The sequence below is a fragment of the Grampus griseus genome, assembly GCF_964374135.1.
Source record: "Grampus griseus genome assembly, chromosome: 2".
Lineage (NCBI taxonomy): Eukaryota > Metazoa > Chordata > Mammalia > Artiodactyla > Delphinidae > Grampus > Grampus griseus.
This window is the reverse complement of record NC_139018.1, coordinates 103,868,034-103,895,233: the sequence shown is the minus strand read 5'-3', so window position 1 is coordinate 103,895,233 and position 27,200 is coordinate 103,868,034. Positions and strand designations below refer to the sequence as shown.

At 40.9% G+C, this 27,200-nt stretch overlaps 1 protein-coding gene across 1 annotated transcript in view; it reads left to right on the top strand.

Annotated features, from left to right (window-relative positions):
• The window catches only part of RORA (RAR related orphan receptor A), a 101,916-nt gene that overhangs the window by 55,800 nt on the left and 18,916 nt on the right, over positions 1 to 27,200 (top strand). The window contains exons 2-4 of the mRNA XM_082647531.1: positions 2,504 to 2,589; positions 19,551 to 19,692; positions 23,457 to 23,852. Coding sequence (XP_082503657.1) covers positions 2,504 to 2,589; positions 19,551 to 19,692; positions 23,457 to 23,852 — 624 coding nt within the window. The remainder of the gene's footprint in view (positions 1 to 2,503; positions 2,590 to 19,550; positions 19,693 to 23,456; positions 23,853 to 27,200) is intronic.

Below are 27,200 nucleotides of genomic sequence, written 5' to 3'. Positions count from 1 at the left end.
CTGCCTTAAAGATCATGATGTCACTGCTCATGGGTCATCCACTAGGAGCCCAGGCAGAGTGAACAGCAATACACCATTTTCCATTTGATCCAGATACATACAGTTTTACTCAGTGTTCCCTGTCTGGCCTGCCCAGAGCTTTCCTATCTTATAAAGGACTAAACAGATTTGCTTAATCTCTCCATTACTAAGATGGAATGAAAATAACTCTTGAGAGGCCCGAGTTTAGTGTTACTTTTAGTTTTGATGCTGACTTAAACTATAGGGCCTAATGAGGTTTGTCTAATTTCTGTGACTACAACTTGAGGTGAGACATAAGCAGAAGCAGCTCAGTGTCTGTCTTCTTTATTTCTTGTATGAGTTTTATTTAATAGGTGGTCCAAGTACTTTGTGTTGTCTAATTCTTCTCTTCCTTAGGGGTTGGGGTTGGGGTTAGGGTTAGGGTTAGGGTTAGAGGTTTCAGCTGATATCACCTTTCAGAATTTCTTTACTACCACTTGGCTTTTATGAGTCTCTGAAAAATGTGGGGCACAACCATCTCTCTGGAGAGCTGCAGACAATCTGTGGCACAAAACTTTGCCTTAACTATGTATTAAAAATATTGGAGGAGGGCTTCCCTGGTGGCACAGTGGTTGAGAGTCTGCCTGCGGATGCAGGAAACATGGGTTCGTGCCCTGGTTCGGGAAGATCCCACATGCCGCAGAGCGCCTGGGCCCGTGAGCCATGGCCGCTGAGCCTGCGCGTCCGGAGCCTGTGCTCCGCAATGGGAGAGGCCACAATAGTGAGAGGCCCGCGTACCGCAAAAAAATATATATATTGGAGGAGCCTAAGTGTGAAACATTATTAGAGTTTAGATTTCATAAAGAATTTTCCTTGAAGAAATCAAGCTAGTCTCTAAGACGAGGAGGCCGACTTGAAGATGACGGTTTTTGTTAAGCGTGATCTTATATTAAGTTGCATAACTCAGAATAGACATTTAGATAGTGTACAAAGATGCCACTATTGGGGTATTAGAAGGCTTGAGGATTATGGCACATTTATTGGAGGTGAGATTTTGAACAGTTTCTAACTCTGGATAGTGAAACTCAGGATGTCAACACTAAAAGTGACTGGTAGGCAAAGGACTCACTAAAGGCACTGCAGTACTTCTGGTCCCCTTGAAAGGATGTTAGCAGGGACACATGGTTTATAATGAGGTTAAGTCCAGTAATTTAATGTGTCCTCTTTTGAAGTATTGAATACAATATTGTATCAAATCCAGAGTAGGTGGCTGTGGAAATTACCCCAGGATATGAGATCACATTGGAAGAAAGGGTGGGCTCTGTGTATGTGTGTTACTTACATCGTGCGATACGTTCGTTAGACTAGTCATTGCTTTGTGTGAGGCATGGCACTAGGTAGGGGCTTTATGAAAATGAAATATACTTGGGCACTTGCAACTGCCTTTGTGTGTGTGACTTAGTAGGTAATCTGACATGATATCCAGTAGTGATAACCATGGAAAATAAATTTAGTGTAATGGAGCATGCCAGGTAAACGGGTGAAACTTGTCATCCTGTATATGCAGCTCAGTGTTGGTTCTTTATTTCACATATAAATTGTATTTAATAGGTGGTCCAAGTACTTTGTTTTGCCTAATTATTCTATTCCTTAGGGGGTTTTTTAATCCTTAATTATACTCTTTCCAACTCTGCTCAAGACATAATGTGTTATCTTAGAAACGTGCTTTAACATATTTGAGAACTTCGATGTAATATGTGTGAATTATTTGGTTATTCTTCCAGTATGAGGCAACTGTAAATAATCAGTTAGATAGAAACACACGCACGCTGTACCAGGAAATCAATTTCCAATGTAAAGAACTCTGAAGCTACATATTCTGTTTGTCCGGATTCATCATTTTTAAATTCAAATAGGATATGAACTTTATGGTTGAAAGGTTTTGATTGTACACAAGTCGACTAATTTTTAACACATGGGAGGTACATTAATTAAAAAGAGATGAGTAAGGAATTCTTCCCATCATATGTAACTTATTAATATTTAGAGTTGAATCATTTTCCTAAGTAGTTTTGGCTTTTTGGAGTCTGTTTTTCTCCACCAGCCGAGCTACAATGCTCAGCCCAGACAGGTTTATGACCTTTTAAAAATAATGATGGAAAATGAGATCGGAGGAAACATTTTAGTATCTGCTTTGCTCTGAGGCCTAAACTGTGAACTCTCCAGTTCTTGAAGGCTTTGAAATGCTGATTCCAGTCTTCTTGTGGGTTCTTAAACACCTCCTCAAATGACCCATTTTAATAACCCGAAAGCTATTATATAACGAGCAGCCATAATTTAGTCCAGGGCTCTAGGGGGACCCTCACAGTTCAGCAATGAATAGTTAATGCAGTATAATGTTTAGCAGGTTATTAGTTTTCACTATACAAATGCTGATCAGGGAACGCTTTTATAAGGTGTTTAAAATAAAATGTAATTAACTGGTTGCGTGCTTCTGTTGCAGCTCAAATTGAAATTATTCCATGCAAGATCTGTGGAGACAAATCATCAGGAATCCATTATGGTGTCATTACATGTGAAGGCTGCAAGGTAAGCCTTTTTAATTGTTGTTGTTGTTTCTATTAACGTTAGGATGTATCTTTGTGACTTCTATTCTTTACTTCTACTATGCCTAAAAATTCAGCTCCTTGGCATTTTGAGTGACGAGAAACGACAGGACAGAATAAATATTTGGATGTTCATTACAATCAAGGAAGTTATATATATTTTTATGCCTCCCATCACAATAATGAGAGGCTGGAGAATAGTATTCGAGCATGGCTTGTTTGTCACTTCCAATCCCAGAATTGATTGAACTGATGAAAAAAATCTCTTGGGTTATCTTTTTTCAAAAAAGAGATGACTCTAGACTTCTGTAAGGTCCCTGTTATAAGCTTTATAAGAAGGCGTTTCCAAGAAGTTTAATGGGAATGTGATTGAAAGTCTTATTGCTGGCTCACAGATGTTGACACGTCTGGCCAAATCATGGCAAGGTTTTTAGAAAGCACTGAGTTCTGGTCCTGGGGCCGCCCTTTGTCCCTATTGTTTTGGGCATGTCTTCATCTTTTAGTGACTCTGTTTCTTCATCTGTAAAGTGGCATTCTTCCTACCTTTTAGAACTATTCCAAGAATAGAAATAATAACTGTGAATAAAAGTCCTTATAAACTGAAAAGTGCTATTTAAATCTAATAGTCTTATTGCTGTTGTTACTATTTTAATTATTGCTGATGCTGATCTCAGGGCAACATGGACAGCACATGCATAATGTGGGAGTGGAAAATAGAGATGTTTATCCTAATCATTCAAGACCCCCGAACCTAGATTGCCTCCGTTATTCAAATTTCAATTTATTAAGATTTAAATCCTCCTGCTTATCTTGGAAGGGCCTTGAGACAGCTTATAGGATAAAACAGTGCAAAATAAACAGGAGAGAAGCTATTTAGACATGCATGAGGCCTCTGAGACAGTTGTTTGCCACTGAACCAGGCCTGAATTAGCCCTAAAGCATTTGAAGGCTAAAGCAAAAAGTAAAATCCACAAATTTGGTTAGCTTTCCTTTAGTGAAATTAGAAAAATACAGTGTCAGAAAATACAAAACCACCTTCAGACACAAATAACTCCTGGGAGACTTCAGGGAAATTTGCCTTGTAGTTTCCTTATGTCTTTGTTTTACTGTTAATCATCATAGCACTTGCCACTTTGTGCATATACAAATGCTTCATATTGATCCTATCTCGGGGAAGCTTGAGATTTTTGCACACCACCTACCATACTCCATTATTCAGAAATCCATCTCGGAACAGAAAAAGGACATTATCAGAAAAACTGATGAAATCCAAATAAAGTCGGTGGTTTAGTTAGTAGCACTGCACCGATGTTAATTTCTTAGTTTTAATAAATATAGCATAATTACATAAGGTGTTAACATCAAGGGATGCTGGATGAAGGGTATAATGGAAATGTCTGTGCAATCTTTGCAACTTATTACTAAATTTAAAATTATTTCAAATTAAACAGTTTAACAAAATTAAAAAAAAAAAAATTCACCCACCTTTAGGAATAGAGAGCTTTCTACTCAAAGGGGATTTTGAATTATTCATCTCTATGGTACCCTCAAGACCTCAAGGTTCTGTATTACCAAGGGAAAAAATTATTTCCTCAATTCGTCCTCCCTCCAAATTAATTAATGAATTAAAATTAAACAAAATAAAATCAACGGCCTGGCCTATGTTATCCCAAGATGTAAGCAAGAGAGGTACCTGCCTGTGACAACTGTCCCTCCATTGATTTGGGGGGGTTAATTCGGCTGATGTGGCTGGGCCCGTCACACTTCACCCTCACCCACTCTGTGTACGCACCTTCTTATCACTGGTAGAGGATGGCATGGTCCTTCTTGCTGAAGGGTGTATAGACAGCAGTGCTCCCCTACCAGGAGTTCCAAGCAGACTTGATTTTTGTGCATTGCCTATCACCTAGGTATTTTCTTAAGTGGTCTGGGTCCCAGGAATTAACCACGTGTGTACCATCATGCTGTTCACGAAACTGATCGCTCTCTCTGTGTCTCTCAGTAATGCCACATGTAGTATTATGTGGCAAATTGAATACGATACCTAGGAATGGTGCGCAGGGCAGGACCAGGGAGAAGATGGGGGCTACTTCATAGGAAGCGCCTCAACAATTCAGAAGATTAATTAACAACACGCTATTCAATAAAATCTGAATTCTCTGAGTACCACTGTGTTTACTGAGGCATAAACAATGTGTGTTTTCTTTTTAACACAATGTTTATTTATGACAGAAATAAAAGCAATAAGAAAACAAAGGGCAGCTATTATTTCACTGTTGTCAGTTTTCTAGATTCCCTTCCAGATCTTGTACAGCCTCGGTGCCAGTGTGTTTTTCGGTCATCTGCAGTTCTGCTTCTCTTTCCTATTGACTTTATACAATGGAAATCACAAAAACAATCAATTAAAACTTCATTTTATTAACAGATTGGGCCTGTACCCAGCCTTGGACCTGTACGGTAGCATGTGTTTATATTCGATGCATACAGTATTTGCCCTGCATCATAGTTTCTGCTACAACTAACATTTTTTTTTTTATTGAAGTATAGTTGATTTACAACGTCATGGTAGTTTCAGGTGTACAGCACAGTGATTCAGAATCTTTTTCAGATTCTTTTCCCTTACAGGTTATTACAAAATAATGGGTAGAGTTCCCTGTGCTATACAGTAGGTCCTTGTTGCTTATCTATTTTATATATAGTAGTGTGTACATTACAACTAACATTTTTATCTCTAGGTGCAGTGAAGTCAAGAGACTTCTTTTGCCACTGATGTTAATGATTTATCATGTTCTAACCAGGTGAAGGTGATTGTATCATGACAAATTATAAATAATTTGTCTCTGTAATAGTATCATTAGACTTAAGGAAAATTTCTGATTAGATATATAAATAGAAATCTAATGAGAGAGAAAAAGTGACTCGGTCATTTTCTGAGCTAATCGCTTTGTGAATCTATTTTAAATTGCATTTTAAAATCAACAACCTGAAACCACAAGAAACCGGAGAACCTATTTAATTGCTGAAATGCTTCTCTTTCACCACATACTTGCTCAAATAAGCATTGCACATGAACAGCAAAAGTGGTGGACGTTTTGGTAGCTCTTTTTTTGGCTCCTGAGTATTCCCAGCTCACCCCCTCCAAGTCCCTTTGGCCACGTGTAGAGAGACGGTATAGTGTCAGGCTTATGCCCTGACTCTGGAGCCAGACTGCCTGGATTCAAACTCCAGTTCTGCTATTTACCAATTTGAGCAAATACCCAGCCTCTCTGTGCCTCTGTTTCCTCATCTGTAAAATGAGGATAGTAATTGTAGTTACTTCATATGGTTATCACGTGCATATAGGTAAAGCACTTACACGAGTGCCAGGCATGTAACAAGCACACATTGAGTGTTGGCTCTTGTTATTATCATTCCTGGGCAAACTCCTCATGTCTGAGTGATGTGCTGGGTAGAGTCAGACACTATTTCCAGGATATCTGTGGGTCCAGTCTTGATTTTGTGACCGTTTGTGATCTGTAATGTAGACTCTGCCACTAAAAACAACGAAAATGTGAGCACCCCCTTGGGTGTTCTCTAAGCACTATTAGGAGTCCAAAGACATAGAAGACCGAATCCTTCCCTCGAGCAGCTTACAGTGTAGTTGTAGAGATGAGGCCTTCATAGCAAATAAAGAACTAAATACTAGAGTAAGGCCGCGGTCCATGATGTGACCCAAGAAGCACGCATCCACTAGGCAGCCAGAGCCTAAAAATGGGGAAGTCTTGGTTGTATAACCCGGTCTGACTGGAGCAGAGAGTCACTTTCTGCAGATAGTGGAAGATAAGGATAGACAGGTGTGCCACTCCCAAATTTTTAAGAGCTCTGTTATGCCGAGGTTTTCATTGTAAAATTATTTTCCTTGTTCTTTGGAGATCATGAAGGAACAGTGTACGAGCACTGGGCCAGCCCTGAATATTGCATTTCAGAAGACCATTGAATCCAGACCTGCAAGGGCTTAGTGCTGCCAGTAAAGACGTTCCTGAGCCCTTGGAACAGAATTTAGTCCCAGCCCTGGGTGAGCATTAGCAGGGGGTGTAAGGTAAGCTGGGTAGGCCTGCCAGGGAGGAGGGGCCCGGTCATGGAGCACGGAGACAGCAGAAAAGGCCAGAAATAAAATGAAAGGCGGCAGATGTTAGGGTTAAGGTTCGATCTTCAAAGTGAATACAAATGCTGAAGTGCTTATAGGAAAACGACGACTGGTGGAGGCTTTCTTTCGAGAAATGGTTCTGTTTATCATTCAACTTCATTTCCTAGCTTCAGTATTAGATACAGTGGCTGCTTAGAGGAGGAGGATGAAAAATTTATCTCAAGATTAAAAAAAAAACACACACAGAATTTTTAATCCATATCTATTTAGACTTTGGGCCTCTACCATAACTTTTTTCCCCAGTTTTGTTGAGAAATAATTGACATACGTTACTGTATATGTTGAAGGCATTCAGCATGATGGTTTGATTTACATATCTTGTGAAATGATTACCACAATAGTTTCAGCTGGCATCCATCTTCTCATGCACAGTTGACCCTTGAACAACATGGGTTTGAACTGCATAGGTCCACTTACTTATACTCACATGGATTTTTTATTGGAAAAAAATCATAAATAAATATGAATTTCTTTTTAACATTATCTTTTCATTTTTGATGTCTAATGTTGGTAATACATATAACATCTCCTTTATCGTATATGACAATATGGATGTAGACACTGACAGACAATTCACCTTGAAAACAAAGGACATAAACGTATGGTATTGATAAATACACTACAGTACTGTCAGTGTATTTTCTCTTCCTTATGATTTTTTTAATAACATTTTCTTTTCTCTAGCTTACTTTATTGTAGTATTTTGGTATATAGCACATACAACATACAAAATTTTTGTTAATCAACTGTTTATGTTATCAGTAAGATTTCCGGTCAACTGTAGACTATTAGTAATTAAGTTTGGCGGGAGTCAAATTAGGATCTACTCTTGTAGTAGCTTTCCTTTATATCATAAAGCAGTGTTAGCTAGGATTATCATTCAACTATAGCTTCTTAAATAATAATGTACAGTTGAGTATTGAAGTTAGTGAATCGATTTCTGATTACATCTAAGACCCTTTGCCTCGTGATAAGTCTAAGAATAGAGTCCATTCATGTGTCAAATATTTATTCATCAATTAATACACTTAAGATGTTGTCTTATGCAAAGCTTCCTCTTCCACCCAGGAAAGGGAGAACTTGGAATAGTTTCGTCACATTAACAAATATGCTCTCTGAAATTAACAATAAAAAGTCTTTTTAAAGATATCCAGAATGTATAATTGGTACTTTTTTTTTCCTGAAAGAGTTAAAGCATTTTCTGGAGCTTTTTATGTATTAGGTTAAAAACCATATCCATAAATGTTCCTTTTAGGCCCAAATGGTTTTTTAAAGGATTCTAATATTTTTATTTCAGTTGTAAAATATCACTAGCCCTGGATCAACTTGTCCACTTTTCAGCATCGGTACATTCATGCTCCACATTTTTACTTTAATATTTTATAACACTTGGCCCCAGTATTAGAGCTAGCCACTTAAAATGAAAATTAGACTTGGCTTTTATTACATCCTGTGACATCAGAGTTTCACTTCTGTTATATACAGGTGATAAGAACAAATTTTTTATTTAGCAAAATCTTCCAGGCCTGTGATGAAATAAACACACAAGTGGTAGGATGTGTTAAACCCCAGTTTGCATCAAGATGATTTGAGGGTTTTTTTTTTTTTTTTTTTTGTATTTTCCTGGTTTCTTTGGTTTGGTCTTAATTGTGCCTCAGCTCACAGAAGATGCTGGGCTTCTGGCCTTGTCATAGATAGGGTCTAACATGGTGTCTGGCTCAGAGTAGGGCCTCATGCTTGCTTGGGAATCACTGTTGCTGAATGTGCCCACTGGATTGGATCTGAGGGTGGCACATCACCATATGGCAAAGCAGACATCTCCACTTACCAGATAGAACACACGAGGTCAGCTTTAATCAGAGATCATTTGCATATACAGTTCTACGGGGAGGCCAGTCACTACTGAACAGGAAAGTAGTTGAGGAGATCCACACTTCCATGACTTATTGCTGCCCGATGCCTGAGTGTGGGACCATACCAGCTCACTTTGGAGAATGAGGTTTCCTGTTTGTTTGTTTTTTTCTAAAGAACAAATTTCCTTCTTATTTGCTTCCTTGGGGACTGTTATTCCTGTCTCCTCCCCCCATTTTAATTTTATCATTTCTTCTGCCTCTTCCTCTCTCTGATTTTAATCCGTGCATGCCCTCTCTTTCCCCCTCAATAAAATTAAGTTGCCAGTTATCTTCTCTCTTAACTTTAAATCCTTAACTTTCTGCCCACGTTTATCCAAAGATATTTCTTGTTCCTCACCCCCGTACTTCCGAACATTCCAACAGAAACTTCCCAAAATAAAAAAAATTGAAACAGAGTTCATGCCTCTCCAACTAGGATTCTCAGCTCATCTCAGCCACAGAAATGGAATGAGAGGGATTCCCACGTCCATAGTCCCCCAAATACCAACATTTCCGTTGGATTGGAAAATACAATAATCCGCTCAGGCATGTGAGCATTCACCATAAATCATAGAGTTATGAATAAATCTTGGTTGTCAAAAGCAAATGTGTAGCCGTTCCAACGCGTCTGCCATTAGAATTCAGCAAGGCAGCTGTCAGCTGTTTTCTTGTAATTAAACAGCCAATGAGCAGCTAATTAAGACATATGTGTATACAGAAGTGGAAGTGGGTATGTTAATGAACTGTAGGAATCAATTCATTAAGTGAAAATTGTCAAAAGACCAAACATCAGATCAGCATTTCAGCCTGTGCCTCACTGGGAAGGAGCCCTGAGCCGGAGGGGAGCCCCTCAGAGCTATACCCCATTCCACCCCAGCACCTTTCCAGCCACACCCACAGGTCTCTGTGCAGCCAACACCCTCTTGGCGGCAAAACGGTTAATAACCCCAATAGGGAATACCATGTCTGTTTCAAAGCTTTTTATCAAGGAGACCTAGCAAAGGAGAGTGTTTTCCTACTTGTGTAAGCCTGGTATTCGATACCCTATAAAATGCCATCTCCCTCACCTTGTGTTTGAACCATTACATGGAACTTTGTACAGCTGAAAAGTGGGGCATTTTTACTTGTCTGTTTTGTTGTTTATCTGTTTCTGTTTGGTCTGCCCCACATGTTTGTCTGGATGACTTTTGGATAGTGTATTAAGAAGTCTCTGGCCTTTGGGTTAAGATGCACCCAGGGTTCAGGGATTCAAATCCTGGCTCCTCTCCTTACCTGCTGTGTGACTTTGGATACATGGTTTAACCTCTCTGAAGTGTCGTTTTCTTATCTGTAAACAGATATAAAAACTTTGCAATGTTGTTGTTTGCAACTTTGCAATGTTGTTGTGAACTGCAGATAAATCATGTTTGCAAAGTGTCCTCCACGGTGCCTGGTATAGAATAGGAGCTAAGCATGTGATTGTCACCACTGTTTTTATCACTGGCATCATTTTTCCTCTGGTCATTCATTTCACAAGTGTTTGTTTACTGCTCCAAGTACTAAGTTAGCTACTGGAAACAAAGAAACAAAGCTGTCAGTGAGGGAGACAAATTAGTAATACAGCAAGTTAAGGGCTATGAGGGGGATAGCTGCAGGGCTCTAGGGGTGTACATGGGAGGGACCCCTCAACCAGCCTTGGGAAGGGCAAGGTCAGAGAAAGTGAATACTCAAGAGAAGAGAACTTCCAGGATGGTTGCGGGGCCGGGGTGGGGGTGTGTGTGGAATCCTTTGAGGAACTGTGGACACAGTGGTTTAGGCTTGGCCAGAGTGTGACTTCGAGAAGAGGAGAGAGCTGCCTGGACAGGTGGTCATAGCCAGGTCATCAGTGAGGAGCCATTGAGGGCTCTAAGCAGGGAAGGGACTTGATCAGGGTTCTGTTTTTAGAAACAGAACATCTTCGGTGATTGTGTGAGGATGGATTGGAGGGAGGGAGGATGGAAGCAGGGAGCAGTGGGGAGGCTGTGTAATAATAACCCATTCAGGAGATGGTAGATGTGGGAACCTGAGAAAATTGCAGTAAAGATGGAGAAAGGTAGATGGATTGGGGAAACATGAAGGTGACCAGAAACAGCCTAACTTAGTGAGTGCATGGATGTGGGTGGCGAGGAGGCCGGGTAGCCCACCTTTGTGCCTTGAGTATCTGGGTGATGGTGGTGCCCTTGACTGAACAAGAAAACACTAGAGGAGAAGAGGCTGGGAAAATGGTCAGTGGTTCGGGAAATGTTCTGTTCAGAATGAAGATCAAGCCATTCAGTATGTATTGAATGGGTAAACAACAAGGTCTTACTGTATAGCACAGAGAAAAACTCTACAGTATTCTATGATGAACCATAATGGAAAAGAATATTTAAAAAGAAGGCATATATATATATATATAAAATATATATATAGCTGAATCACTTTGCTGTACAGCAGAAATTAACACAACATTGTAAATCAACTCTACTTCAATTAAAAAGAATAATAAAGCCATTCAGCTGAAGTTTCTGGAGAGTGTGTGTGTATGTGTGTGTTGGTGATGGGGGTGACAAGGCTATAGAAGGCCAGACCACAACTTTGGGTTTGTGCCTGTCCAGAATACAGGGGAGCCACTCAGACAGCCTGGTGAGAAGCGAGGGGTCCAGCAAGGACTGGGCTCAGTCCAGTCACGTGCTGGTCAGTTTTTAGCAGCCAACAGTGTCTATATGTATGTCCATAACTTTAGTGTATATGTCACTGATGTAATTTCATACATTTTATAAATAGTAAAATCAACAATATTATAAACAGAGAATATAGTATATAGTGTGTGTGTGTGTATATATATATATATATATATATACACACTATATAGTATATATATAGACGGCCAATTCTCACGGAATGTGCACATTGATTTTTGCTGAACTCTCGCATCCATACCTGTGGTTGCAGCTGACGAAAGACTGTAGCAGCAACGTGATTTTTCATTTACATTAATGAATAAGAGGAAAGTGAAACAAGGAAAAACATGTTTTGGAACTTCACTCATTCGTCAGTGATGACTTGAACAACTTCTTTGCTGAATCAGATAATGGTTTTTAAAAACTGGAAGAATATTTCTTTACATTCTTTCTTGTGCTCTTCACAATGTGATGGCTACAGACATGACATATTTTTAAATTGAACCCACATCATTATCATTTTCTTCATCACTTTTTAAAAATTTTTATTGAAATATAGTTGATTTACAATGTTGTGTTAGTTTCAGGTGTACAACAAAGTGATTCAGTTATATATACATGTACATATATCTATTCTTTTTCAGATTATTTTCTCATATAGGTTATTACAGTGTATCGAGTAGAGTTCCCTGTGCTATACAGTAGGTCATTGTTGGTTATCTATTTTTATATAGTAGTGTGTATATGTGAATCCCAAACTCCTAATTTATCTTCATCACTTTTTAAATCTAGACGGTAAGCAGAGCCATAAATCAAGCCCTGATCCACAGCACTTGTCAATTTCTGTGGCGTGAATACTCTCAGCACCTGGTCAATTTCAAACCTCCCCACATGACATCTCACTGCAAGCAGGATAAGGAAAAGGCGCACAGTAGCACACCGTTATACAGTGAGCTACCATTCAGATATAATTGATGTAAATAACCTCAAAAACAGGGACAGTAGCAAAATAGTAATAAAATAATAAGTTAGCGTTTAATAATGGTGATGTTTAACAGTTGGTTCACGAAATTCCTGAAATGTTAACATTCAGCTCTTGCAACCTGGTATCAGCCTTCTCCCACACCCATGGCCTCAGTCCCTGTCCTGGGGAGCTCCAATCTAGTGGAATCGATGAAAAATTTCATAGCATACGTCCAAATTGTTTCTTTTTTTTAAATTAGGAAATAAAATTTTCCAGGGCTTCCCTGGTGGCACAGTGGTTAAGGAATCCGCCTGCCAATGCAGGGGACTCGGGTTCGAACCCTGGTCCGGGAAGATCCCACATGCTGCAGAGCAACTAAGCCTGTGCACCACAACTACTGAGCCTGCACTCTAAAGCCCGCAAGCCACAACTACTGAAGCCTGCGTGCCACAACTACCGAAGCCTGCGCGCCTAGAGCCTATGCTCTGCAACAGGAGAAGCCACCGCAATGAGAAGCCCGCGCACCGCAAGGAAGAGTAGCCCCCACTCGCTGCAACTAGAGAAAGCCCACGCGCAGCAGCAAAGACCCAATGCAGCCAGAAATAAATAAATAAATTTATTTATTTATTTAAAAAAAATTTTTTTTCCAGAGAATAGAGGCAGAAATCAGAAATAAAACTCAAGGAAAGGCACTTTGAAAGACTTGGTGAAATAAGGGGAGATAAACTTGAGAGTTCTCTTTGAGGCAGCAGGAATGGGGGCAGAAGGCTGACGTGTGAGGAAATCAAGACTGTGTGACATCGGTTTTGTTAGCCTAGCACTGCAGGAGAGATGCTTACGTGGGAGGACACTGCACTTAAAATTAGGGCACTGGAGTTTGAGTCCCAGCACTAACACGTAGCCATGGGAGAGTCTTGGACAAGTCACTTACCATTCTGAGCTTCATTTTTGTTATCTGCAAAATCAGAAAACTAGACCTTAACAAGGGAAGGCAGCAGAGTCTTCGGAAAGCTTTGTTAAAATGTTTGCCATACAAAATGACATTTCTTCTTTTTTGACCTATAAAAATGGTGCTTTCACATTGTTCAAACTAGTTTGTATGCCTGCGACTATACTCCCAAAGGTTGTAGTTCAATAGATCTCATGTGTATTTTATAAAAGCTCCATGGGTGATTCTCATACCCCGTCAGTTTGAGAACTACTGAATCTGATAATCTCTCTACTTCATTTCATCTCTAAAGGCCTGTTTGTATTATTCTAATGTATTGCAACAACTGCATGTGAGTATGCTGCCACTAGGTGGTGGTAGTGTGCCGCAGTCACACCAAGTACTGTATCTTACCCTGCAATTCATCATGGTGGCCCTCTCTGCTCAAGCCCACCATGTTTATAATGGCACATCTCCATGTATCTTGACATCCATAAAAAGTGAACTTTTAAGAAAGCCAAAGAAGTCATTCATTAGCTCAGCTTTTAGAAATAAAACTCCAAAATTGTGTACTTAATATCTTTCCCAGCTGACTCACAGCTTCAGCACTTTCTTCTTTATGTATACCTCCTCAGTTCCACCCCAAAACTCCAAGTGCTGCCTTGTGCTGTCACTGCTCTCTGTGTGGCCTCAAGCTTCCCACCCCTAGAACTGGTGTCTCAGCTTACTCATTTCTCAGTGTGACCCTCTCCAGGATTGCTCCCCAGTCAATCAAGATCCTGCTTCTACATTTATGAGCATACTTCTCCCTTGAGGAAGGAAGGTACCTACCATACTTTCTCCCTTTCTTCCTCTTCTTTCTTGCTCTTCTAATCCTTCTCCTCTTAGGTATTCATCAGCTTTAAATACTTTATCAGTTTAACTGCCCAAATCCTCTGAGAAACCCCAAGGAATACTGAAATGAAAAGTTTTTTTGTTTGTTTGTTTTTAAGGGAAGAAAGGGGGCAGGAAAGGAAGACCAGCCTCATTCTGTCTGAAATGCAAAGTTTAGTGTATCTGAGTCACCCAGGCTTACCCTCTTTCTCCCTTCACAGCTCTCACCTTATAACCCCACCTGACCCCTCGCACTTGGTAGTTGATAGCTAGCCTTGTGGGCATGACTCTGTCGACTTAATCCAAAAGAAAAGTCTGTTTTCTGGTTCTTAGCACTGCCATTCTCTGAACTTTCCACAGTCATTTGCTCAAATGACTCAGTGAGAAATAAATGGTGTTTTAAAGAGTAAGGTGAAGCATCCATGAACAGGAAACTATATTCAATATCCTGTGATAAACCATAATGGAAAAGAATATTTAAATAAAGAATATATATATATATATGTAAAACTGAGTCACTTTGCTGTACAGCAGAAATTAACACAACATCGTGAATCCACTGTACATCAATAAAAAACAAACAAAAAACAAAGCTGAGTCATCCGAAGAAGTGTAGTCCTTTTCCAAACGTTGGTCCCAGCCTCAGTGCTGTCGCTCCAAGAGCATGTGGAAAACCTCGTTGATTTGCCTTGCAACTGATGGCATTTTTCAGACGTCTTTAACGATAGTGATTGTGTGTCCTTGAAGTGAGTTTGTTGTTGTTATTGTTTTGTTCGTTTTCTAAACAAGCCAGAGTAAAAGTAACTTGAATAAATGGGGACATAATCCTCCCAGTCAGAAATGAGGGAAAAATCACGAAATCGTGAGACTGGTTTCCTCATGTGAATAACCCACATCAGGAGGTGGCAGTAGAAGAGGAATCTGTAAAATGCCTGGGCATTGGCGCCGTGGCCAGCCAAAGGGGCTAACCTGAAGGAAAACGCTAATTTCAGAGCAGATCAGTCTCGCTCTTTTGTCATGCATACCTTGTGTCTTGACACTGCCTCCTTTCAGGATTGCCTTCTATGAGAACCCCCAAGTGGGAATCCTTCTGACACCCAAAGGAAGCAGAAAAATAACAAAAGGGATAAACGTGTGAGTTCTGGAATTAAACCACCTAAATTCAGATCCTGGCTTTACCCCCATGCAGGGGGGTGGGGGGGAAGGGGGTGGGGGGGTTCTGAGCTAGTGCCTCTCTCTCTAAGCCTCAGGTTCTTTGACCTAAAAACCAGGAAAATGATAGCAACTGCCTCGTGTTGCTCTTGTCAAGGTTACGTGATGAAATCCGTGTAAAGCACAAGGTGCCTAGCAAATAATAAGCTCTGTTTTAACGATTCCTGGGATTGGTTTTAATCCAGTAGGTGAGACATATAGACAAAGAATGACTGCTGTGAAGAGGGAAGTTTGTCAGATTCACAGACTTAGAGAGTGAATTTGTGGTTACCAAGGGAGAAGGGTTGGGGGGGATAGATTGGGAGTTTGGGATTGACATGTACACACTGCTATATTTAAAATGGATAACCAACAAGGACCTACTGTATAGCACAAGGAACTCTGCTCAATATTATGTAACAACTTAAATGGGAAAAGAATTGGAAAAAGAATAGATACATGCATATGTATAACTGAATCACTTTGCTGTACACCTGAAACTAATACAACATTGTTAATCAACTATACTCCACTATAAAATAAAAATTTTTAAAAAGAGAAGTTGGTTGTAACATAGGTCCCTTGAAACAGGAGGCACAGCATGCCACACAGAGGACCACAGTGGAAAGCACCAGGGTCAGTCAGGAGGCAGATGGAATGAGGGGGGAACATCGGAGGAGGTGGCTGGATGTTAGGGCTCTGGATCGGTTGGTCTGCATGTAAAAGGTGTGCTCCCAGGCAAGTTGTTTGCTATTTCTAGGAATTAGGTAGTCCTGGGAAGCATAATCTCTCCTGGGTCATTTGCTCCTGGGTTATCAAGACCTCAAGATGTCAAAGCATTAAAAATACAGAATAAAAAGATATGATTAATACAGACACTCGTTAAGATCTCTCTTATCATCATCATCATTATCATTATCGTTATGCCCTCCCAGAATTCTCTTGTAGCCAAGCAAACTAGTGGTTGTATATAGCGTCTGTGCTAACATCCTGGAATTTCATTAGTGGTGGTTTGATGTTAACTTTAGTTTAGTATGTGAAAACTAAAGAGTAGCCTTTTTTTTTTTCCTTTGATAATGATCCAAGCATTATTCAAGAGCTGTGTCTAGGGGCTTCCCTGGTGGCGCAGTGGTTGAGAGTCCGCCTGCTGATGCAGGGGACACGGGTTCGTGCCCCGGTCCGGGAAGATCCCACATGCCACGGAGCAGCTGGGCCCGTGAGCCATGGCCGCTGAGCCTGCGCGTCCGGAGCCTGTGCTCTGCAACGGGAGAGGCCACAACAGTGAGAGGCCCGCGTATCGCAAAAAAAAAAAAAAAAAAAAAAAAAAGAGCTGTGTCTAGTCCTGGATTTCAGATTTTTTAAGAAAGTGGAGAAACTGGAAAGGATCCTAAGAAGAAATACTAAAGGTACAAAAGAACCTAGAAAGAAAGGTGACAGATGCTGTGATTCGGTCTACAGACAAGGTACTGGGAGATAACTTGGCAGCCTGCAAGTACTGGTTCCATTTAAAGAAAAAAGAGAGATTGTGTAGACATTCTCCATATTCGACGATTATAGAACGAAATGGAGCAGGCTCATTCAGCCTCAGTTAAAGGAAAAGAAAAATTCAGCGTCAGCTAAAGGAAAAGCAAATAATTCCTGATCCTAGGCACCTGCAGTGACAGCAAACATGGAGGGTCTGAAGGTGGTGGAGTCTCAAGAAGGTAATAAACACCTTTCAGCCTTGACAGAGATTATGTGTCTCCGACTCAACTGAATACCTAGACAGGTGACCTCTTGGTATCTCTTTTTAAGGATTATCTGCCTCTGTTACCATTTATATTTTCTTGAATTCTCTCCACTAAGCCCCAAAGAAAGCTTTACTTCTCACTTTCTTGTCAACAGAGAAAAAAAAAAAAAAAAACCCACAGCTTTTTAGATATTTTGAGAAGAGAGAGATTGCCTCACAGAAGAGGCCAGACTTGATATCAGGGAGGTTTGAAGTACAATAGAGAGACAGTCTGAGACCCTGGGCCCCCAGCCTTGCCCATGTTGGTCAGTGAGCAGCCTGGCAGAGAGGTGGTAAGAGGTCAGTGCCTGTCCCTCCCATCCTAAGTTGGTTTCCAAAAGGAAAGAACTGGGAACTGAGGTCATATCCATCGTAACCGTGACTTAATCCACCAAGTTCCCAGCCATCACAGAAGAAAGCAGATGTACTGAATAGTTCTTCCTGAGTAGCTCACATACCTTTCTACCCACATACTGTAGAAAAATCAGAAAGCACAGATGAACAGAAAGAAAATTAAGATCACTCATGCCCCCACCAACCAGTGCCAGCTGTTCTTTTCACTCGAGGGCATAATTTTCCAAAGTTTCTTCCATGTTCAATATATGGATTTTCCCTACATAATTGGATTATGTTGTTTAGTTCTTTAGCTGTTTTTTTTAATTCAGAAGTATATTTTTAATAACCTTTTTATGTCAATAATTGTATTTCTAAAACACCGTTTTTAAAGGTTGCTGAATGTATAGATATCCAGTATGACTCTTCCAATTCACTACTGTTGGACATTTAGCGTCTTTCTAATTTTTTTTTTCCCTTACCGATAGTGCTGTGATGAACATCCATGTAGGTAAATCTCTGTACCATTCTTAACATTCCTTTAAAATATATTCCTTAAAGGGTAATTACTGGTTCAATGGATAGGCATGTTTTTAAGGAGTTTGATAGAACTGCCAAGTTGGCCTGCAGAAAAATCTTCTGGTGAGAGAGTGCTCTTATCAGTTTGCCCAGCACTCTGTCACTCTGTTAGTTCTTCAGGATTTTACCTTACCTTCTCCACTAGTGTCCCCTTGGTTGGGATCATCTGTCTTTGCCATTAAAGATTTGAAGGTGACTCTACTCTTGTGTACCTTCCATGGCTCTGCTTCATAGAAATGACTCTGGTTACCTTCTTTTTTTTTTTTTCAGAGTACATCCCTAGTTTGGAAAACCACTGAGAGATAAGTAAACAATCAAAAGATAACCAGAAACAAACCCCCCATATGTTTGGAAATTAAGAACTGTGCTTGTATAGATAAACAACAATATCCTACTGTATAGAAGAGGGAACTATATATATATATATATATATATATATATATATATATATATATATAAAAACACACACACACACATATACATATATATGTAACTGAATCACTTTGCTGTACACCAGAAACTAATACAACATTGTAAATCAACTATACTTCAACTTTTAAAAGTGTGCTTCTCAAGAACATATGGATTAAAGAAGAAAGCTGTTGAAAACTAGAGCATATTTCAGGTTGAATAATCATGAAAATACTACATAGCAGAACTTGTGGGTTGCTACCAAAACGTAACTAAAAGGAACCCTTGCAGCTTTAAGAAAAGAAACAGCAGTGAAAATTAATGAGCTACTAAGAATTCAGCTCAAGAAATTAGCAAAAATGAATGAATCAATGAGTGAATGAATTCGTGAAATCCTTGAGGTCAGTACTCCTTACGCATCTTAGTACAGGTCCTTATTTCCAAAACAGTGCTTAATAAGTGGAACTTGATGAACATCAGATTGGATTTGTTCAATCTTCAAGGCCATGATTCTAAACACATGGTATTTCCAAACTGTCAAGGGTAGAGTATTCCCAGTCTGATTGATCTGCCAAGATAATCCTTCCAAGTGTCACTTAACTTCTTGGGGCAGTAGATTCTGACTTGAGGAATGGAAGACGCCTAAAAGATGGTGGATTTACGTGGTCTGGTTGAGATGAGCACAGTGTACCAGGATTGCAGCCACCTGGGTTATGGTGAGGCTGCATCTTCTTATATCTGGACACCCCAGAAGGGTGTTTTGTGTGTATTCTACTAAAAATGTTTTGGAGATAAAGGTTAAAGGTAAGCGCCTTGGTACCGTTTCATTAAGCACACAGCTTTTGATCATCAGAGACCAAGAAGAGGGCCCAACCCTGTGCCTTCTACACAGGCAGCTGTCTGCTGCAGTTAAAGAGAGCTTTGCATGTGTAAGGGACACAGGATTGGGCTCTGGGGATCAATTTGACTCGAGGAAAAAGAAGTGACTTTAATTTCATTAATGGTCTCCAGGATGATTGTGCTACCAGTTTAATTCTCCATTAAATGTGCATGCTGCGTGGCGCTCCGTTTCTTGCCTTTAGTATCATTCAGCTCCAGCTGACACTAACCTGTTTTCTATTTCATAACTGAATCACAGGGCTTTTTCAGGAGAAGTCAGCAAAGCAATGCCACCTACTCGTGTCCTCGTCAGAAGAACTGTCTGATTGATCGAACCAGTAGAAACCGCTGCCAACACTGTCGATTACAGAAATGCCTTGCCGTGGGGATGTCTCGAGATGGTGAGCACCCGCAGCCTGCGTTGTACATTAGCACGGGGTTGTGAAAGTGCCCTCGGAAGCCTGGACCCAGATCTGCCAGAATATGTTCCCTCCACCCCTCCCTCCTCTGGCGGCTTTGTGGGTGTCACAGCAGTTACTTCTCCTCCATAAACCGTTCCAGTCAGTTCACTGGCTGATGGGGGGCTGGGGGGCGAGGGTGGCATGGAGGAGAGTTGTCTTTGTGGTCAGAACACCTTCAGATTTTTGACGTTTAAAACAGGGGTCCCTTGGGCTTCCCTGGTGGCGCAGTGGTTGAGAGTCCGCCTGCCGATGCAGGGGACACGGGTTCGTGCCCCGGTCCGGAAGGATCCCACATGCCGCGGAGCGGCTGGGCCCGTGAGCCATGGCCGCTGAGCCTGCGCGTCTGGAGCCTGTGCTCCGCAACGGGAGAGGCCGCAACAGTGAGAGGCCCGTGTACCGCAAAAAAAAAAAAAAACGGGTCCCCAACCCCCAGGCCATGGACCATTACCAGTTAGGAACTGGGCCGCACAGCAGGAGGTGAGCGGCAGGCCAGCAAGCTAGTGAAGCTTTATCTGCCGCTCCCTCATCGCTCGTATTCCCGCCTGATCTCCCCCCTCCCCCATCCGTGGAAAAATTTTCTTCTATGAAACCAGTCCCTGGTGCCAGAAAGGTTAGGGAACACTACTGGTTTAAAACATTACATGTGGATGAATTGATGGAAGGTAAGTGTAACCTGAGGGTCTTAAAAAGGATACCTTCTAGAAGCATTTTTCCCCACAGAAAACACAAGCCAGAGCTAATTGTTACATGTCTTACACTAGTAAGGTTATTGGCAGTTGGGATGAATTAGCTTTTATGCTAACTGGATCCAAAGTCAAACATTTGTACATACAGTATGTGTGAAAATAGTGCAAAGCATGCCCAAGTGACAAATGTTCTTTTCATTAAGAGAAGCTATTCTAAGAACTAGAGACCATCTACCATTCATTTGCAAAACAGTTCAGGATCTTCCTGGAAGACTGTCTTAAGTGCACGGAATAATCAACACCAGATTTCAAGACTATTCTTATATAAGGAAATTGGGCAGTTAGTGTAGTGGATACATTTTAAGGACTTTTGCAAATATACTGGCTGGCTGGTTCTCTTGAGAGATCTCTTTGAAGGAAACATCTCTTCCAGTGGAGTTTCAGCCTGTGGAAAAATAACTTCAGACTGCTGGGCAGGCATTCTGAAGGTCTCCTTTCCCCATAATCAGACGTTCTTGGGGCCTGTGGACCCACCCAGGCACAAGTTGTACACAGGGTGACCTCTTAGAATTTGTAGGACCAAAGTGAAGTTTTGGGGATTGGAAGATGCAATTCACAGAACTTACACTGTATTCTCAGAAATCCTGTGATATGCAGCTCTGCAGATTTCATCTTCCAATGGCACTAAACTCACAAAATTAGGTATATCTCATGAATCTGTAAGTTAAAAATCACAAGTTGTGTGTGTATTTTCTCAAGACCCAATCCAGGGACTTCCCTGGCAGTCCTGTGGTTAGGGCTCTGGGCTTCCACTGCCGGGGGCGTGGGCTCGATCCCTGGTCAGGGAACAAAGATCCCACAAGACGCACAGCACAGCCAAAAACAAAAAAAACCTGATCCATTCATTTCCCTTATGGGATAGTATGATCACTGTTGTTAATATTAAGAAAAGAGTTAAAACGCAATTCAGAGTCATAGCAGAACAAGTTTCCCCTATGGGTATTAATCCCCTTGGGGGTTCCAGAGTATTCTTCTCAAAAAAAATTAAGTACCTTCAGTATGCCTTGTGGAGATTTCTCGTATAAGTGACAGCACACTTTGTTGTGGACTTGGAGTGAATCTGGGGACTTATACAATTATAGGCCTGAAATTCAGAGCCTACATCAGCCTGACTGCTATCTAACCAGCCCCACCCAAGTTTGTCACCTGAGTTGTGGAAACTGGAAATTGACCAGAATCCAGCTCACTTGTTTCCTCTGTGCAAAATGAAAGCACATCCTCCTTGGCAGGAAAAAGATCCACCAGCTGGCCTGGACAGTGGGCCCTGATTCCCAACTTCACTTCCATCTTTCCTGCCTCCTGCCCCAAGACTCATAGAATTATGTTGATGGTCAGATGGGTGAATTCATCCACCTGGTCAGATATCAATTTAACCATAATCAATTAGGAGGTTTTAATCCCTCCAGCAGCGGCTTTATCTACACATACAGAGTCAGGCTGAGAAATAAATGGGTTAGTGGGGGGTTCAGACCAGGAAATCATAGGATTTTTTTCCTCAATTATCTGGGTGTTTTAGGAGAAATCATTTGGGATTCTAAATGAACTGGAAAATTACTCCAGTCACTGTTCCACTTTAAATATAGGGACACATCTCACGGAGAAGGGCTGCACACACAAATTCTCCCGATGGGGATCTTCCACAGAGTCTGCCCTTTGCAAAATTCTGATATTCTTTTTACTTGAGGCTGAATGAGTACAGCAGAAAGTATCCTTTAAAGATGGGTCCAAGGCATGGAAGCAACCTAAGTGTCCATCGACAGATGAATGGATGTGGCACATATATGCAATGGAATATTACTCAGCCATTAAAAGAAACGAAATTGTTATTTGTAGTGAGGTGGATGGACCTAGAGTCTCTCATACAGAGTGAAGTAAGTCAGAAAGAGAAAAACAAATACCGTATGCTAACACATATATATGGAATCTAAAAAAAAAAAAAAAAAAGGTTCTGAAGAACCTAGGGGCAGGACAGGAATAAAGACACAGACATAGAGAATGGACTTGAGGACACGGGGAGGGGGAAGGGTAAGCTGGGACGAAGTGAGAGAGTGGCATGGACATATATACACTACCAAATGTAAAATAGATAGCTAGTGGGAAGCAGCTGCATAGCACAGGGAGATCAGCTCAGTGCTTTGTGACCACCTAGAGGAGTGGAGTAGGGATGGTGGGAGGGAGATGCAAGAGGGAGGAGACATGGGGATATATGTATACATATAGCTGATTTACTTTGTGATACAGCAGAAACGAACACACCATTGTAAAGCAATTATACTCCAATAAAGATGTTAAAAGAATAATAATAATTTTAAAAAGACAGGTCCAAGGGTCTCACAGGGACCTCAAGACCCAGGAGCAACAGAGGGCATAGACTCAAGAGATGTAATTCATGGAATTGCAAATGCTGCGTCCAGTCTTTTGAGCTTTCTCAAGGAAGCCCCAGATTTGGCTGTTTGATCAGGAAGAAACTCATGTGAGCATACGGATTAGTGAAATGAGTGCAAGTTGAGGTTTGAGCGCTTGTGCCCCAATAACACCTCCGTGAGTCTGTCTGTCCCTGTGCTCTGGTCTGAACACTGGGAAAAGAAACATCTAGACCATCTACCTGGGTAGAGAGGGAACAAGCCCATTAAGTCGCATTTCAGTAGCTCCTACTGAGCCTGGAGTTGTGTGACAGCACAAAAACGTAGGTGGTCATTGCTCTGGGTCTCTTGTACCAGCCCTGGGTCTGTTTCTGAAACGCAGCTCCTCTGGGATGTGTCTTTGCTGTTTGGGATGTGGAACAAGCCTGTGTGAGGTGGGACCATTTATTTTCACCTCAGGATCACATCCTTATTTTGTGGTTGTGTAGTTTTTGATGGAATTGTCTGCAACTTCAAAGGAACTCCTAAAGCATGCTGGAGAGGATCATGGAGAAAAGCGTGTTGTATATGGTGTGCCTTGGCTTTTTTCTTCCAGCTGTAAAATTTGGCCGCATGTCGAAAAAGCAACGAGACAGCTTGTACGCAGAAGTACAGAAACACCGGATGCAGCAGCAGCAGCGAGACCACCAACAGCAGCCTGGAGAGGCCGAGCCGCTGACTCCCACCTACAGCATCTCGGCCAACGGGCTTACGGAGCTTCACGACGACCTCAGCAGCTACATTGACGGGCACACCCCCGAGGGCAGCAAGGCAGACTCTGCCGTCAGCAGCTTCTACCTGGACATACAGCCTTCCCCGGACCAGTCAGGTCTTGATATCAACGGAATCAAACCAGAACCAATATGTGACTACACACCAGCATCAGGCTTCTTTCCCTACTGCTCTTTCACCAATGGAGAGACGTCCCCAACTGTGTCCATGGCAGAACTAGGTAATGGCTTCCGTGTTTCCATTGGGATGGACTACTTGTGCCATTTGAAGGAAATGGGATTTGTCTGACTTTCCTTTAATGAGTTATGTTATTAAAATGATGCATCTAGAAGGGCGAGTCACCTTTACCATTTGGACCACTTCATAATTCCAACCTGCCCCCTTGGTTTTGACTGTCCACTGTTTCCCATCATATATCCAAGAAACTCAGTGACCTCTCAGCATCAGAGCTGAGACAATATGAACGTAAAACAATCTTTAAATTCCACAGAAAACTGTAAGTTCAGGGAATGGCCCCATTAACTCCACTGATTTAGTTATGTTCTAAGTATTGCTTTATACCAAAAGTTATAAAAATAGCAACCCACAGACTTAACCTGGCACATAGACGTGGGTTTTTGACCAGTGCAGAGCTTTACAATTTTTGAATTGGTTGCTAAAATTTTAAACCTGGACAATTCCACCTGAAAGTTCAGATTTTCAGTTTCTTGTGGAAGGAAAAAAAAAACATGATCTAGTTACACTGGACCAGCATTTGGGAATGGCAACAACCAACTGGTACCACTTAGGGCCTAACGCCTTGAAATGGGCCCATCCCACTCTCGGCATTTATATCACTGCCCAGTCCCCGTACGCATCTAAGTTTTGCAACTCTGACACATTCTATAATCGTTAAAGGGAAATTGGCTTCTTTATTTGCCAAAATGTTTTGGTGATGGATATTAATGCAAAACTGATGTATGTCATAGAAGACTCACCATGCCAAAAAAAAACCCCACAAAAACCTGTCATTTCCTTATTCCTGTGACATTGGTGCTTCTTGGGAGATGTGACCTAGAAATGTTAACACAGACAATGGAAAACTTTTCATTTCAAGGAAGTTGTGTTATAACATCCTCTGTTATATTTAATCGATTTTTAAGTACAGCACTATTATTAGAGAAACTTTGATAAGGACCTTTACTGTTTGAGAATTTGATCTACTCCTCCCCATGGTTCCTCACACAAGGTTATAATCCTTTGGGATATTTCAATTAGTTGCTATGAAGATGACTAAGTTAAGACGAAGAGAGAAGGAAGACTTCACATGGAAAAGAACCAGCAGGTTCTGACTTGAGCACAGACGTCCTTAGTTCACAGAAATAACGGTTGTGTTCTTTAGACGGTTTCTCCACCTCTGTACCCCATAAAACATTTTTAAAGTGAAATTTATATTTCCAGTAAAATCTTTCTCCAAATAGAACAAATTGAATGTTCTTTACGGTTTTTACACAAGCACCTCTTTATGGGTCTAAATTTAAATCCTCAGGAGCAGGGACATTTTAAGCCTGGTCTTTAACCACTGAACAGCATTAAAGGTGTATCACAGCTCTTTTGATTAACAGAGAAACCTCTGAACTAGAAGCCAAGCTGAGCCAGAGCTAGGCTTGATTTTTTTTTTTTTTTTCTTGAACTAGAACAAAAACCTTCCGTTTTTGTCGTGAGATCTTGGTTGACTGAGCCTTAAGCAGAGCTGTAATGAAAGTAAAATTTTCAGACATGAATAAGGATTTGATTGAAAACTGACATGATACAGTGAAAAATGACCTAGCTCGCTTTAGGTTTGCTTCTACTTTATCATACATACTAGTGAATCTATGCCATTTGCTTGTCGAATGTTCAACCCAGAAATAAACTCACACCGCTTGGCCTAAGTGTGTCCCTTGAACATGGCACTTGGGCTAAATGTGCACTGATACCTGAGTGGAGCCAGAAGTCAGCCAATTTCCCCAGCCCCTCCTTCACCCGCAAATCCCTTTCCTCTTCTACAGCTGTCACCTCCCAGTGAGTCTGAGAGCCCTGTGCCCTCATCCATTCTCCATGTTCTCCTAAACTACGGATTTTTCACACGTAATTGTGGCATTTTTTTCCATGATGAATAAAACTAACTCATCGCTAGGATTTGCCCCAAACCCAAAACTAAACAAGAATTTCGTTGAAAGGGATATAATGGAGCTCTGATTTTCTGTCCCACTTAGAGGTGCAAAATGGTTTGAGGAGCTAAGAGTAGCGTAAAAGCAGCCAGAGACCTTGCTGCTACTTCTTCAAAGCTCTCTGAAGTTCCCTGACATTTCCTTGGGGGCTTAAGTCCGACTCTTTTCTTTAACTAACTTGACTTCATTTTAGGCTAAATTTTATCATCAGATTTGAAACAAATGAAACCATTTGTGCAATTGGAAAATAACTTGTAAATTAACATATCCTAAGCTCAGTTCTATCTTTCAACAATAGTACCTACTAATCCATTACTGTTAGTGGAAATACATCTGCATTCCTGGCTATGAAATTTTGCCCTTGATGTACACTTAGTACCTGAATTATACATTCCAGATAAACTACCTAGGTTCCTTTTTAAAAAAAAGCTAACTGGGGAATTCCCTGGCGGTCCAGCGTTAGGACTCAGTGCTTTAACTGCCATGGGCCCAGGTTCCATCCCTGGTCGGGGAACTAAGATCCCACAAGCCAAGCTGCACAGCCAAAAGGAATAAAAAATAAAAAAGCTAACTGCATTTATGACTATAATTAATAACTAAAGCCTTGTACATAAGAGATAACAGATATGTTGGGCAAAGCATGAGACAAGAAGTCAGCTTCTCTGGGTTGTGGTCCTAGCTTTGCTGTAGGTTGTACAACCTAGTATAAGTCATGTTACCTCTGCAACCTGCAGTCTCCCTACCCATGGACTATAAAGATTCAGAGCATAGACTCTGGAGCCAAATTGTGTATGTTTGAATCACTGCCCACTTGCCAGCTATGACACCTTGAAAAGTCACTTAACCTCACTGTGGCTTGGTTTTTTCATCTGTAAAATGGAGATAATACTAGTATCTTCCCCCTAGAGTTGTCGTGAAGATTAAGAAAAAATATTTGTATATATATATATATATATATATATATATAGTATATATACACAGTATATATATATAGAGAGAGAGAGAGAGAGAGAAAATGTATATATATAGATGTAGGTAGGTATATTATATTAGTCTGTTATATGAGTCTATGTTATATAGAGTTTACATAGTAACCTCTACCCAAGTGTTAACTTTTATCATCATTGTTAATGTTATTATCTACAAAGTGATGAGAGTTTGGCCCAGATGATACCTAAAGTTCCATACCACTGTGAAAATCTGTGACTTTCTCAGAAGACAGGATTTTCCATCTGAAGTATCTAGACCTTGGCTGTCCTGATGAAGCCATCATAGTTGAGGAGGTGAACTGATTTGCCTGTCACAAAGTGAGTTACCCAACTGAGCTCAGACCAGAAACCAGGTCTCCTAACTCCTAGTTCCAAGGTATTTCACTA